The sequence below is a fragment of the Typopeltis vanoorti genome, chromosome 11, assembly GCF_054136105.1.
Source record: "Typopeltis vanoorti isolate ZY-2024b chromosome 11, IOZ_Tvanoo_1.0, whole genome shotgun sequence".
Lineage (NCBI taxonomy): Eukaryota > Metazoa > Arthropoda > Arachnida > Uropygi > Thelyphonidae > Typopeltis > Typopeltis vanoorti.
The window spans coordinates 39,528,369-39,543,540 of NC_143559.1; the positions used below are offsets into that span (position 1 = coordinate 39,528,369).

At 37.4% G+C, this 15,172-nt stretch overlaps 1 protein-coding gene across 1 annotated transcript in view; it reads left to right on the forward strand.

Annotated features, from left to right (window-relative positions):
• LOC150101456 (WD repeat-containing protein 27-like) overlaps positions 1–15,172 on the forward strand; it is a 151,341-nt gene that overhangs the window by 29,564 nt on the left and 106,605 nt on the right. The window contains exon 3 of the mRNA XM_090400800.1: positions 2,922–3,019. Within this exon, the coding sequence (XP_090256926.1) occupies positions 2,922–3,019 (98 nt within the window). The remainder of the gene's footprint in view (positions 1–2,921; positions 3,020–15,172) is intronic.

A 15,172-nucleotide genomic window follows, 5' to 3' on the forward strand; every position in this document is an offset into this window, starting at 1 on the left:
GTTTAATATTGTGATGGAGGTGGTGACGGAGGAGGTGAGAGAAGATGTGCCTTGGACAATGTTGTATGCAGATGACATCTTGCTGTGTGCAGATTCAAGAGAAGAAGCAGGAACTAAACTGGAAAGATGGAGAAAAGTACTGGAAGAAAGAGGTATGAGACTGAGCAGAAGTAAGACAGAGTATATGTGTTGCACAGTGGGCGGCGGTGGCCAGGAGACAGATCTGGAGCTGGAAGGAAATATCATCAGGAAGGTGAGGGACTTTAGATACTTAGGTTCAACAGTGGAAGAAGATGGAGGAGCTGAGAAGGAAGTGGGATGCAGGATACAAGCAGGTTGGAGGAACTGGAGGGAGATGGCTGGAGTGTTATGCGATAAGAGGGTGCCAATCAACCTGAAAGGCAAAATCTATAGGACAGTAGTGAGGCCAGCTATGACGTATGCTATGGAAACTGTGGCCCTGAGGAAAAATAACAGCAGGATGGAAGTAGCAGAGATGAGAATGATTAGGTGGATGTGCAGTGTGACCAGAAAGGATTGTCCGAGAAATGACTATGTGAGGGGAACAGTGAAAGTTACGAACTTAGGAGCGAAGATACAGGAGGCAAGGTTGAGATGGTTTGGTCATGTGATGAGGAGGGAGGACGAATATGTGGGAAGAAGGGTCATGCAGATGGATGTGCAAGGAAGGAGGAAGCATGGGTGGCCAATGAAGAGATGGAGGGAGCTGGTAGAAGAGAACTTGAGGATGAAGAACTTGGATGTGGTGACAGCCCAAGACAGGAGGATGTGGAGGAGACTCATCATTAACAGTGACCCCACTTAAGTGGGAGAAGTTGCAGAAAAAGAAGAAGAAGAAGATGGAAGTTTTTTCACTTGGCTAACCTACCAATTACATATTTGGTTTAATCCTTTATCCAAGTGTAAGCAAACAAAGTTTGCCCCTGAAATATTTTCAGGACTGGGGCTACTCATGGCAAAGGTGGGTATAACTTCTGATTACTTGCCTTAGTATCTCCCATAATGCAAAGCACATCTCCTTGTGGACATGTATGATGCTATGCATCAACTATCTCTAATCCAGAGAATTTTAATAATAAGGTGTTGACTACTTTTGGCAACTGGTATATTGTGATAAAATACTTTTGCATTACTTCCACCTTAATATCACCACTCTGGGTCTAGCTCCCACTGATGAGACCTCAATAAAGGCCGAAACCGGTCTAGGTTGTGGCCCTTCCCTTAATGCATAGCATCATACATGTCCTCGAGGAGATGTGTTTTGCATTATGGGAGACACTAAGGCAAGTGATCAGAACTTATACCACCTTTACCACAAGTTGCCCCAGTCCTGAAAATATTTCAGGCACAAAATTTGTTTGCTTACACTTGGATAAAGGATTAAACCAAATATGAAATTGTAAAATCTTTCCACTGCCATCATAGATATAGAAATCACCTGGGTGGAGGTCCAAACTGCAAATGCAGGGCCCTTGAAAATATACTCCATATTATCATTATTATTATTATTATTACGTGACACCTCCAGGGAATCCAAGGACTCATTGAGAGAGGACACACTACTCTACTTCGCTAAATACAACTCATCCACTCCACTACTACTTAATTTTCCAACTATGACACTACTACCATTATACATACATATTATAACTATCCAAAAAAAAAAAAAACAGTTACTGGAAGAAATTATAACTGAAATTATGAACACAAACCAAGCAGTGCTAGTAACAGGAGATCTGAATACTAAGCACATCCAGGTATTCAGATTACCAGGCTGTGCTGGTAGTCTGATTACTGCAGTGTGGCAGGACTTCTGGATGTCCTTGACATAGCAATACTACTCCTATGCAAGATGCCGAACAGGTTGGTCACTAGCCTGGAAGTCATATGGCCGATTCAAATATTAAAAAGCTATAGATAATCAAAACAAGCATTTACAAATAGCATTCAATGCACCATAGTTTGTAAAAAATTTACAGCTTCACCGAGAAGCCAGTATCCCTCAGATCAAAAATTTCCTAACAGAAAGGGATGTAGTTCTTTGCAAATGCTGCCATGCACCTTAACCCATTAATGCTCCAAGTGGCAAAAGACAGCACAACCCTGCAAAACACAAACATCCTGAAACTATATGAAAGAACTTTTTTTTTTAAACTTGCACCAGAAGTCTTAAATGGGTGAGCCAATGGCTCAATAATATCCCAAGTTTGTTAGGTATGCTGTAGATTACAACAAACAAATATCGCATGATAAACATCCCAAAAAATCGTACCAAACAGATACATTTTTCAAAAAACTTTCTGCCCACAAGACAATCAAGTGCTCAATAATCACCTTTAATCCAACAATGTCTTTGCATATCTGATGAAGGGATAAGGGACCACAAGTATAATCAATCTACATGCCAGAACAGTTAACAGATAATCCTGGTATCTTCTTGGGTCTGGCTCCCACTAATGAGATCTCAATATAGATTGAAACTGGTCTAGGTGTTAGCTCTCGCCATTATGTGATGCATAGCAATATGCACATCATTAGGAAGTGTGGTTTGCATTATGAGATACTAAGGAAATTATCTAAAAATGTAAACAAATTCCTCCTTTCTTCTTATCCTCTTGCCCACATATGGCACTGATTTTCTATAGGTCTTGTGACCTTTAGTGTGTGGGTCAGATATATAAAAAAAAATGATATGAAGTCAACAGCTTCTATATAGAGGCTGTTGACTCTATATATATTAGTCAAGAGTTATTATACAATTAACAATAGCAAAATTTCTTGACGATAAAATAAATCAGTCCAAAGTACTATTTTTATTATTTATTGGGTGAGTATAAAATTTTGGAAAGGAAAAGATATTGTTTAAATATTGATATGATATTTATGTTTCTGAATTTCAGAGGAACATCCGATTTCTGAAAAGTTTTCAGTTATACCTGTTAAATCTCTTGGTTTAATCAGGTCAGCAGTGTTTAGTTCTCAGCAGGATGACACTAATGTGAGTAAATGAAAAAATAGTAATGGGTTATGAGTAATGTTTTACTTTTGGTTGGGATATATAACTAGAACCATACATTGTTATTTGTAGTCTATTTATTTGTCTGTAGCAAAAATCAACAACCCCCCCCCCTCCCTCAAAAAAGTTACAAAAATTTAATTGAATGCTTTACATGGAATATAATGCAGTCATCATTCACCATATCAAACTATTACAACAAACTTGCTCTGTTTATTAGACTGCTGAGAAATCCTAACTAAAGCCCATTGTCACAATTCTGTTTTAAATAAAATTCACTATAGCAAATTATTCACTTAACAAATTATTCTGGCCAATAATTTGTAACCTCACTTTTATTTTTCCCATTGTGAATTAGAACAATTTTTCCCACTTACCAGTCCTTTGGAACTTAGCCTGTTGTAAGAACCATAAACAGGTGTGCCAAGGGCATTATTAATTTTCTGGAGCATTCCTTCAATACATGCAGTGAGTGAACTTACTGCTTTATTAACATCTGTTTTATCTTAATTCTTCATATACCTCCTACTCGCTCACTACTAGTCTCTCCTCCATCACATCCTCTCTACTCAAACATCTCATGATGCTACATTCATGCATATAAATACAAAATTAATAACGGAAAACTCACGTACAAAGATTATTTAATAGTATAATTTTCACCTGTGTGTCACAGGCATCTTCAGTACATATTAAGCTCAAATTAAACAATAACTGACAATTCCAAAAAGCGCCACCTAAGTAGCTGGTGTAAGATAACTAAAAAGGTCAATAAATTTCCTTAAAAAAAAAAAATTAAAAAATAAAATAAAATAATAAAAAAATTAATACAATAAAAAGTTAGGAAAGATTATCTGATTTGTAAAGTACTATCTCCCATAAAGGGGATAGACGTAAGCTGTCGGATCTGTTTAAGTTAGGAGAATGAAGTAGAGTTTCACATGTTTCTTTATAAAGGTGTTCCAAGAGGAACTGACTTTTGTGAAGAACTCTTGTCTTTCTCCAATGAACTCTATGTCTAGTGAAAATGGCATATTCTGCAAGTCCAGACTTTTAAGGTTTAAAGTATTCTGTATAAGATTGGTGTTCTTCTAGCTGAATAGAAGCAGATCTTCGGAAAAATGTCTTTATTACTTCATGACTTATAGGCCTCTTACATCGGATCCTACCGGGAGTCAATTGAAGAGACTTAATTCTCTTATAGGTAATGTATCTACATGGAATGAAGATCAAAAGAAAAAACTTAAAACCTTCTTCGGTTGTCCACCTAGATTGTATGGTCTTCTGAAAGTTCTTAAACCAGGCTTTCCATTAAGACTAGTTGTAGATTGTATAGGTTGCCGCACTTACAAAATCTCAAAATTTTTATTAAATTTACTCTCCTCTTCAACTAGAAGAACTGATACTTATAAAAAATACTTCGGATTTCAAAAATAAAATTTCAGATCTTCATTTGGACGTTTCTGATATCATGATCAGTTTAGATGTTGTTTCTTTATTTACAAATGTTCCTCTTTCTGAAAGCATTGAATTACTGCAACAGGAATTTCCTTCAGACATTGTAAACTTATTTGATTTTGTAATACATTCTGGTTATTTTTCCTTTAAAAATAAGTTGTATCAACAAATTGAAGGAACAGCAATGGGCAATCCTCTTTCTCCTGCTATCTTCAATTTCTTTATGGAACATTTTGAACAACTTATCTTTGACAACATTTCTCCCAGACCTACTCATTGGTTCGGATATGTCGATGACATTTTTGCTGTATGGAATGGCTCTTCTGATGAACTTCAACAATTTCTCACTAAGTTAAACGCACTTCAACCTAGGATCCAGTTTACCCTAGAAGTAGAATAAAATAAGCAGTTAGCCTTCTTAGATCTTCTAATTCTTCGCCAACCAGATGGTAACCTACATTTCTTAGTCTATAGAAAGAAGACTCATACAAGCCATTATATCCATGCTGAATCTCATCACCATCCCAGTCAAAAGGCAGGAACTATTAAAACACTGGTTCATCGGGCTCACTCCTTTTGTTCTTCAGATGATCTTTTACAGAAAGAACTGCAATATATGACTTCTTCCTTTCTATCTAATGGCTATAAGAATTGCTTCATTAAAGAGCTTTGAGTAGTTTTAATATGTCTTCCTCTTCAAATTCAGAAGAAATAACGTGCATTCCTATCCCTTATGTACAAGGCATTAGTGAATGTATAGCAAAAGTTTTAAAACCGCTGAATATTTTTGTTGCCTTTCGACCATTCAGAAAAATCTCCACCTTTCTCACTTCTCCTAAGGACAAGTTTCCACATCTTAATCATCCAGGTGTCTACCAGATTCCGTGCTCTTGTGGATTATCTTATTTTGGACAAACAGGAAGATCTGCCTCTATTCGGCTAGAAGAACACCAATCTTATATTGAATACTTTAAACCTGAAAAGTCTGGACTTGCAGAACATGCCATCTTCACTAGACATAGAGTTCATTGGAGAAAGACAAGAGTTCTTCACAAAAGTCAGTTCCTCATGGAACACTTTTATAAAGAAACATGTGAAACTCTACTTCATTCTCCTAACTTAAACAGATCTGATGGTTTACATCTATCCCCTTTATGGGAGATAGTACTTTACAAATCAGCTAATCTTTCCTAACTTTTTTATTGTATTAATTTTTTTATTTTATTTATTTTTATTTTTATTTATATTTTTTTTAGGAAATTTATTGACCTTTTTAGTTATCTTACACCAGCTACTGAGGTGGCGCTTTTTGGAATTGTCAGTTATTGTTTAATTTGAGCTTAATATGTACTGAAGATGCCTGTGACACACAGTCGAAAATTATGCTATTAAATAATCTTTGTACGTGAGTTTTTCTTTATTAATTTTGTATCGATATTTCTACTTACGGTATACCTCTTTTAAAACTTATGCATATGAAATACCCTCATAAACTTGCTCCTTGACAACCTCCAATACATCTGCTGCAACCATTACCAGCCTACCATTGTCATCAACTAACAGCATCTTCCTATAGTCATTCTTTCTTCTACTTGCCACATATTGAAAGAATTTTCTTGGCTTGGCTGGCTAATTTCTGCTCATACTGAATTTTTGCTGTTTTTCCAAATGAATTATTTTCATGGCCTGCTCTTTGTATTCTTTGTGCAACTGATTATTACAGTATTCATCTTACGCTGCCTCCACAGTTTTCCCTCTTTCAGATTTTATGCTTAATCCTTTAATTCATCAATTTTACTTCTACCTTAATTAGCCTTTTCACCTTTGGAATATACTCAGGCATTACTGCTGTTAAATATTTTGTGCTCAAACAGCATCTGCCTCCTTTTCATCCAACTCCTCTTTCCACGTTGTTTTCTAAGTTTTTCATAATAACCAGCCTTGTAATTCCACATATGAATCTTCCTGACAGTAATTTTCTTATGACTGGCTACAACCAGGGTTATCACTTCATGGTCACTGTCACCGACTTGAAGATTAGACACTTCATTCACAATCACATCCTTAGATGATATGACCATATTAAGACACTCAGTCTTCATGTGTCCTCTGTTATATATTGCCTAAGATAGTTGCCCCCTTAAGAACTCAAGAAATTCATTCTCCTTATTGCTTGTTGCTTTCTCTTCGTTTCAGTTAATATTGCCATAATTAAAATCACCTATAATGATGACTTGTTTCTTGCTCACTAAGCCAATTTATCATACATTTCTCTCTCTCCACTTGTTACATTATCTAGTCTATAACAACACCTAACTAGATATCTCACTTGTCAACCTCCACCTTACACCCTACTGCTACAAAACTATTTTACCCTTCAATCTCAACTTTGTGTGGACATAAGTCACTATAGGTCATCAATACCTTCTACCCTCTCCTCTCTTCTTGCCATTCCTCTCTTCACAAAAAATCTCATTTGCTTTGATTTCAATATTCAATCAGGATATCACCCTCATCCAACCATGTTTGACTTATTCCAGCTATTTACAGGTGAATAAACTCGATCAATGAACACTTTCACCTCCATTATTTCTGCTATGTTTAGCATTCATAAATAAGAATGGAAATTCATTTCTTGATTCTCTAACCAGTCCTATTCATGCCATCCTTCATCTTTGACTGCTTCATACTGCTTCTATCTGCCTATCTTCCCTTTATCCCATATATATTTACAGATTCAACTGCTTCCCATGCATCCCAGGCTATTCTATTCTTACACTGACCTTCTCCTTACAAACTTACACACATTCATTACTGCTTCCAGAATCCACTCTTCTTAACTTGTATCACCCCAGTCACCCTGACTTCATCCATTTCCCTGTCCAGCTTGTATTCCTGTTAGTATGTACTTGTCTCTCACACTCCTCTCAATTCACAAATACTTCATTCTCACTTGATCTACTCTTCTGCATGTTCATATCATTTCTGATCTTCTCCGTAATCATCTAACAACATGAGGATTACCTTTCCTTTTAGCAACATCTCTCCAGTTGATTCATGCTAAATCTATACGATTACATTCAGTCCTCAAATACATTCTCCACATCAACAAACTGTGCTCCATTCTCCTCACACATCTCTGCGAGTATACCATTCATGATTTTTGCTTGTTGTATCAACTCATCATTGTCATACCTGGGCAACATACTGACTACTTTTCTTACTACACTGTTATCTTTCACTGTCATCAATAATATTTTGATATCCATTCTCACATTCAATATGTTTTGTTCAACCAAAGCATTTGTTCCCACCACTTGTATATCTGTGGTGGTAGTGGTGGGAACTTGCATGTGTATTTCTCATATCCAAAGCATAGATATGAGAAGTACACATGGAAAACAGATTATCTACATCCTTCCATCCACCACACCTCTAATAATAGGATCTCCATACAGTATTAAATTTGAATTATTTGGCTCTTCTTTTCTCCACTTTCATTTTATTCTTTTGCACATTCATGCCCATCAAATATCTAATCTTATTTTGTATTTGTCTCATCTCATTTCTCATCTTATCATCTCATTCTTCAACTCTTGCATTTGGGCAGTCTTGCTCTCTTTCATATTATTATTATTATAAAGGCACCTCCACAGATTCTGAAGGCTCATCGTGGGAGATGTAATCTATCCACACAATCTGTCATACCTCTCCTTGAACCCATTAACAGAACAAGAATGCACAACTGACTCAGGCAACCCATTCTATTCATTCACAACTCTCCAAGCAAAAAATTTAGTTCTTACACCTCTGATAACCACACCTTTATTCAACTTCCAGGGATGACCCACTTGTTCTGGTCCCTTTAGCCAAGTTCTGAAACATTTCCCCTGCATCAATCCTATAAAATTATTTAAGCAACTTAAATGTTTCTATCATATCCCCCTCTTTTTCTCCTATCAGCCAACTTCTTCAATCCACACACACACACACACACACACACACACACACACCCTCAATCGCTTCTCATAGGGAGCATTCCACATGCCACTCACCATCTGATCACTCACCTCTGAATCCTCTCCACTGATTTCTCATCCCCAAGAAACCTAGAGGGACTAGACTTGAGTGATTAGCAACCACTCTCACTTTTGCTCATCAGTTAGTCTCTGTTCTGTTCCTACAATCATTCTTGCTTTCAGCCCATCATTTGTGCTCTCTTGCTCTTCAACAATCACACCTGCATTTGCTATTTCATTCTCTTCCACATTCACAATCATATTCTCTGCAGTCATATTCTATCACTTACCCTTCCGACTAGTACCACTATTACTCTTAAATCTACCACTGTCTGATATTCACTCCTTGATGTCAACTCTCATTTAACTACCAGCAGTCTGTTAAAATATCACCCTTACTGCAACTATACCCTCTAACTTTTCTTGTTTAATCTCTTGACAAACAAATTTTTCATATTCCCTCACATATACTACTACACTCCTGACAACAAACCATATTTGAAAAATTCCACACTATTCACCACATTTTATTTTTATGCCACTCATCTGGTTGTTCTTTTTCTCACTACCATTTTGCCTCTGTTAGTTGTAAGCTGTATTACACAAATTTTTTCTGCAAAACCTACTAACAACCTCAATAATTACTATGCATTCAGTTTTAGTTATTGCTAATAAATAAATTGTCACCAAAATACATAAGTTTTTCAGTAATATCACATAAAACAGAACTTTGTTGAAGCAGTTCTATCCATAATCTTCACCATTGACCCATAGTGCCACCTGCTCCATGAAAATATGCCTCCATCTTTATCAATTGAGCCTCTGTGGCTAAGTCAGTAACAATCATGTTCTCTAGTTGGAAAGATTACTTCAATAAAATTGTACACTAATATATATATATACAGGGTGTTCGGGATAAATTTGACATATTTATAATTAATTATATTTTTCCGTAAGTTACATGTATTAACACACACTTCTCTTCATTTAAAAGTTTGGACCCTTCTTCATTCATATACAAGATGTCAGAAAGGATGGATAGCTGGAACCCACCTGAATCATGGAAGAGAATAACTTGTATCATGATGATTCGTGCCCGCCATCAAAATAAGGATATTACGACTGCTGCCCAATGCTCCCTGAATACAGTAAAAACAATCAGGCATGAACTAGAGACTTGCAATGGTGACTACGAGGATGTAGCAAGAAGAAAGATCCCTAGCAGACGATCTGATTGCGTTCGTACAGCAGAATTCCTCGCAAATCTGCAGGAACAGGTGTTGAAGAACCCTGGCATTGGAATTCGGGCTTTGTTCGTGGAGTTGCTAACTGTAGTCAAGCCCTGGATAACAAGGGTAGCCAATGGTAGGCCGTATGTATGGCAGCAGGATTCGGCCCCTTGCCACACCTCTGGGAAAAGTCAAAAATGGTTGTCTGAAAATTTCTACGACTTCACCAGTCCAAATGTTTGGCCTCCAAACTCCCCAGACCTTAACCCCATGGATTATTTTGTATGGGGCGCAGTTGAAAAAGACACCAATCGCACTTCCAGTAATACAAAAGCCCAGTTAATGGATAAAATTAAAACAGTTTTTGCGGCCCTTCCCAGGGAGACTGTAGCATCAGCTTGTTCGAGGTTCCGAAGCAGAATTGAAGCTGTGATCGATGCTAATGGTGGTTATTTTGAGTAAATCTTGTTGATAGTATTGTAATTAACTCTGCCTGTAATGTTTTTTTGTCAATTCATTAAATTTAATAGATACAAAGAAGATTTTCTTTTTCCTTACGAAACTGTCAAATTTATCCCGAACACCCTGTATATATATATAATACATCCAAACATGAATTCTGTTGAAAGTTTTTCCACTTGGTTATATTATAAATTAAAGATGATGCCAAGAAATTATATTCTCGGTTTATCAGGCTAGAAACTTATGGAACCACCCTCATATAATACTATGTATTATGGGAAGGACCATATACTATGTATTATGGTGAGGAGCGTTTGGATGTATGCCAGGAAGAGGGACAACGGATGCGATATTTGCGCTAAGTCGATTGATGGAGAAATATAGAGAGATGCAAGTGGATCTGCACATGGTGTTTATAGACCTGGAAAAGGCATACGACAGAGTGGCCAGGCAGGAGGTATGGAGGTGTATGAGGAAGAAGGGGGGGTGTCGGAGAAGTACGTGAGGTTGGTGAAGGAGATGTATGAGGGAACAGAAACTCAGGTCAGGTCTAGTGTCATAGGGCTACACCAAGGGTCAGCTCTGAGCCCCTACCTCTTTGACCTGGTCATGGATGTACTAGTGGAGGATGTCAAGAAAGAGGCACCATGGAGCATGCTGTTTGCCGACAACATTGTTCTATGCAAATCATCCCGAGAGAAGCTTGAAAATACCCTGGAAGAGTGGAAAAAGGCATTGGAGAAGAGAGGCATGAGAATTAACCTGGTGAAGACTGAATATATGTCAATGGGGGGGTGACGAGGATATGGCCATAGTGAAAGGATATGGCCAGGGTGAAAGGCTAATTTCAGGGAAGAAATTCAAGTACCTTGGGTCGGTTGTCGAGAGGAATTGTGACTTGGATGAGGAAATATAGCACCGAATAACATATGGTTGGATGAATTGGAGGAAGATGAGTGGGGTCCTGTGCAACAAGAGAGTGAGTTGTAAGAGGAAAGGAAAGCTGTATAAGATGGTGGTGAGACTGGTGATGCTCCATGGTCCAGAGATGTGGCCTATAACCAAGGCACAGGAGAGGAAGATGGAGGTAGCGGAGATGCGGATGTTGAGATGGATGAGTGGTGTGACAAAGAAGGACAGGATAAGGAATGACTACATCAAAGGGACGGTTAAGGTGGGACCAATTGGCAAGAAGATACAAGAAAGTAGGCTGAGGTGGTTTGGACATGTAGAGAGGAAGGGTGAGGAGTATGTTGGTAAACGAGTGGAGCATATGGAGTTGGAAGGAAGGAGGAAAAGAGGAAGGCCCAAGCTCAGGTGGACGGATAAGATGACAGAGGATCTTAGGGAGAGAGGATGGAGTCCGAAGGACGCCCTGGACCGGAGAACTTGGAAGAGGAAGGTTAAAGATCGGTGCGCCGACCCCGTTTAACATGGGATAAGGCATAGAAGAAGAAAGAAGAAGAAGAAGATTATGGGAAGGACCACTACCCAGATTGGTTTCAACCTTTATTGAGGTCTCGTCAGTGGGAGCTAGACCCAGAAGTGATGCCACGGTTGAAGTAATGCAGAGATCATGAAGTTACTTCATGTGCAATAAGGTGTGACACCTTTTGACAACTTGTATTTAGAAATATGACCTCTGCATTATTTCAATCATGGTGTCACTTCTGGGTCTGGCTTTCAGTGATGCTATGCTATAATATCAGGTTTTTGTTTCTCCAAGAAACATATTTCTGCAGATATAAAGATATAAAAACTTTAACAGATAGATATCCACTTCTTTCTTATTGGAGCTTTGGAAGATTTAACAGAGCTGGAATAGGAGTTCTTATTCTTGTCCCCCTCCTTGGGTCATTCTACAGAAGGGAGAATCTTGGCAATAGAGTGGAAATACTGTGGATATGTAATAAAGTTTATGCTCCATCCAATGGAACAGTTAGATGAAAATTCTTCCAGGATTGGAGCTGAACCAATTACATGTACATGAATCAAGGTATTGATATCTGTCTTGATTGAATTTATCTCTTCTTCCCTTATAAATAGGATAATTTATGACATCAACATGTCAGATCATAATCCATTTCTACTTAAGTTTCACTGCATGGAACAAGTAGAGATCAGTTCTGGACTATGGAGACTTCCACCAAATTTTCCGTTGATCTTTTCAACCAAATTCCAGACCCTCTGTGAAGACATGTCTACCACTCAAGACATCCTTCACTCCTTTCAAAAATACTACAAAAATCTGTTTGAAGACAATAGTACTGTTTTAAATTATAACTCTTGGAACATTAATGGCTTTCCTGTTCATATCCAGATGGGCTTGACAGACCCGTTACAGCATCTGAAGTTACCATAGCCTATAAAGAATGCCAGACAAGAAAATCCCCAGAACCTGATGGTCTGAGGATGGAACTTGATTGTGAGGCCTGGGATTTTATTCTTCCCATTCTAGTTATACTATTTACCATATTTGCTGGCATATAAGATGCACTTTTTTTCTTTGAAAATAGGTCAGAAAAACAGGGTGTGTCTTATATGCTGATACTCAGTTTTTTATTACTTTAATTTCTGGAAATTTTCTCTGTTCCAAGTTACGCGATTTCTTTCTTGCTTCCTTGTAGTGTGTGAGAGCATTCCAATTACGTAGAGTTCAGTGGATGCGTATGCGCTGTCATCAATGATCACAGCTGTGTTCCTGTTTGTTTAAACTTTCCAGTTGTTGTGAACGGTGATAAATATCTGCCATTAAATTTTCTCTAAATTTCTTGGCAAATTATGGCTGAAAAAATGTCGGCATTGTTACAATATTGCATACAAGCTACGTGCGATTGTGTGTATGCTAAAGAACATGGAAACAGGGCTGCAGAGAGGCATTTCGAGCCATCCCCCAACTGAGAAAATGATAAGAACTTGGTGTAATCAAGAAGAGAATCTAAAAAAAAGTAACTCACAGTAAACATAACCTACGATAAATTTCTGGGTTTTGACGAAGAAGATTAAAAGGTGGGTACTCCTTCCTAGTTAGATTAGGTATTTGTTGAAAGTAGACCTACTTATTACTTTATATTTGAAATACTGTAAATTCATTATAATATTCAGTGATAAAGTTTATTTCCTAAAAAATGTGTTCAAAAAAGGGGGTGCATTTTATATGCCGGCAAATACGGTAATTCTTTTCTCTCACCAGGACACATACCAAGTGAATTTGTAGCAAGCCACACCGTCCTCATTCCAAAGCCTAATAGAGATCACACCTTAATCAGCAGCTGAGACCTATTTCTCTATCTAATACTGACTACAAGATATTTTTCTGCATTATCAATAAGAGGCTCAAAGTGGGAATGAGATACATAATTAAGAGCACACAGGTGTATGGAGGCCGAGCAGTAGAATTTATTCTATTTCTGCTATGTAATCTAATCTGCTTAGTTAATATGAAAAAGCAGTCAATGGCAGTGCTATCAGTAGACCTTACTCAAGCATTTGATAATGTCTAGCATTTCTTTCTGTTCCACATCACCCCCAGCAAATTGGTGGAGGTAAAAAGCTGCTATCTGTTATCAAAGGAGCCTATTCCAATTCAACTACCTGCCTCCTAGTTAATGGGTTCCTATGACTCAGTCAAAATTCAAAAAGGAGTCAAGCAAGGTTACCCTCTTTGTCTGCTGCTCTTTTTATTGATTCTTGAATCTTTCTTACAGGAGTCGACAATGCACATGATGTGCAAGGAATAACAATTCCTTCAACTAAGAAGAAAAATAAGGTATTAGCATATGCCGATGATGTAGTGGGCACTTTGAAGGATAATGATTCCATATATATCTTTTTTGGTATTTTGAAAAAATTCAGCAAGATGAGTGGATTAACTACTAATGCAGACAAGACAGAATTAAAAGTTTTTGTAAAGCGGGATCTTTGAGGCATTCCTTTTGGACTAACCCTGTAGAGAGAATCCCTCATTATACTTGGAATTTCCTTCTCCACTACCCTATATTGCCAGTTCAAGAACTTATACACAGGAACTTTGAAATCTTAGAAAACTAGAAATAGGGCCACTTTCCTTTTCTTCTAAAGCCGTAGTACTCAAAACAGTAATCTTTCCTACTCGGTTGTACATAAAAATATTATAGACATCACAGAAGCTGAAGAAAAGCAATTATATAGTAAGCCTGTGCAACTTTTTGGTCCTGCCAATACCAAGAAGTTAAAAGAATTTCTTCAACTACCAAAGAAGCATGGAGACTTTGGGATTCCAGTCTTTAAATTCTGCTATTTGAGCAATACAGTTCAAAATCCATAAAAATATTGCAGCCCAATCACACATGTGCAGACCTTCTCCTGTATTACTTGGGTTTTTATCTTCCCTGTTTGGAGTAAATGATTATAAAAGTCCAAAAGCTGAGATTATTCCTGAATACACACTGTGCTTAACTCTAAGACAACACTTGACATTCTTTCCGTTAATAAAAGAAAAACTTGATATAAAGAAATCTTTAAGCTTTTTTTTTACTGCAAACTTCCACAGTTGGGTACTGACAACAAAACTTTGTTTCATAACTTATTTACTACAATCCCATTAGGGTAGTTTGAAGGATATACCTTAACAGGAGGTATCTCGCTTGAAGAATTACATATGGCCGCCTTCCAGTCAAATGGAGGTGCTTTAACATTGGAGATTCAATCTGTGACATCTGTTACCATTTGAAACAGTAGAACATGCATTCTACAGCTGCCCTCTTGCCATGCATATTTGGAACAGATTATGTAATATGTTGGGCATTCTATTACTTACAACAGAACAGGTTATTTTTTTGCAGTACCCACCACCTGCCAGCAATGGGAAGAGAATTTTAATTTTTATAATTAATTATAAAATTTATAATTATAATACCATTTATGGAAGGTTAGAAAGAAACATGGATTTGAAAATATGGCATCCAAATGCTTTATAATATTCTATT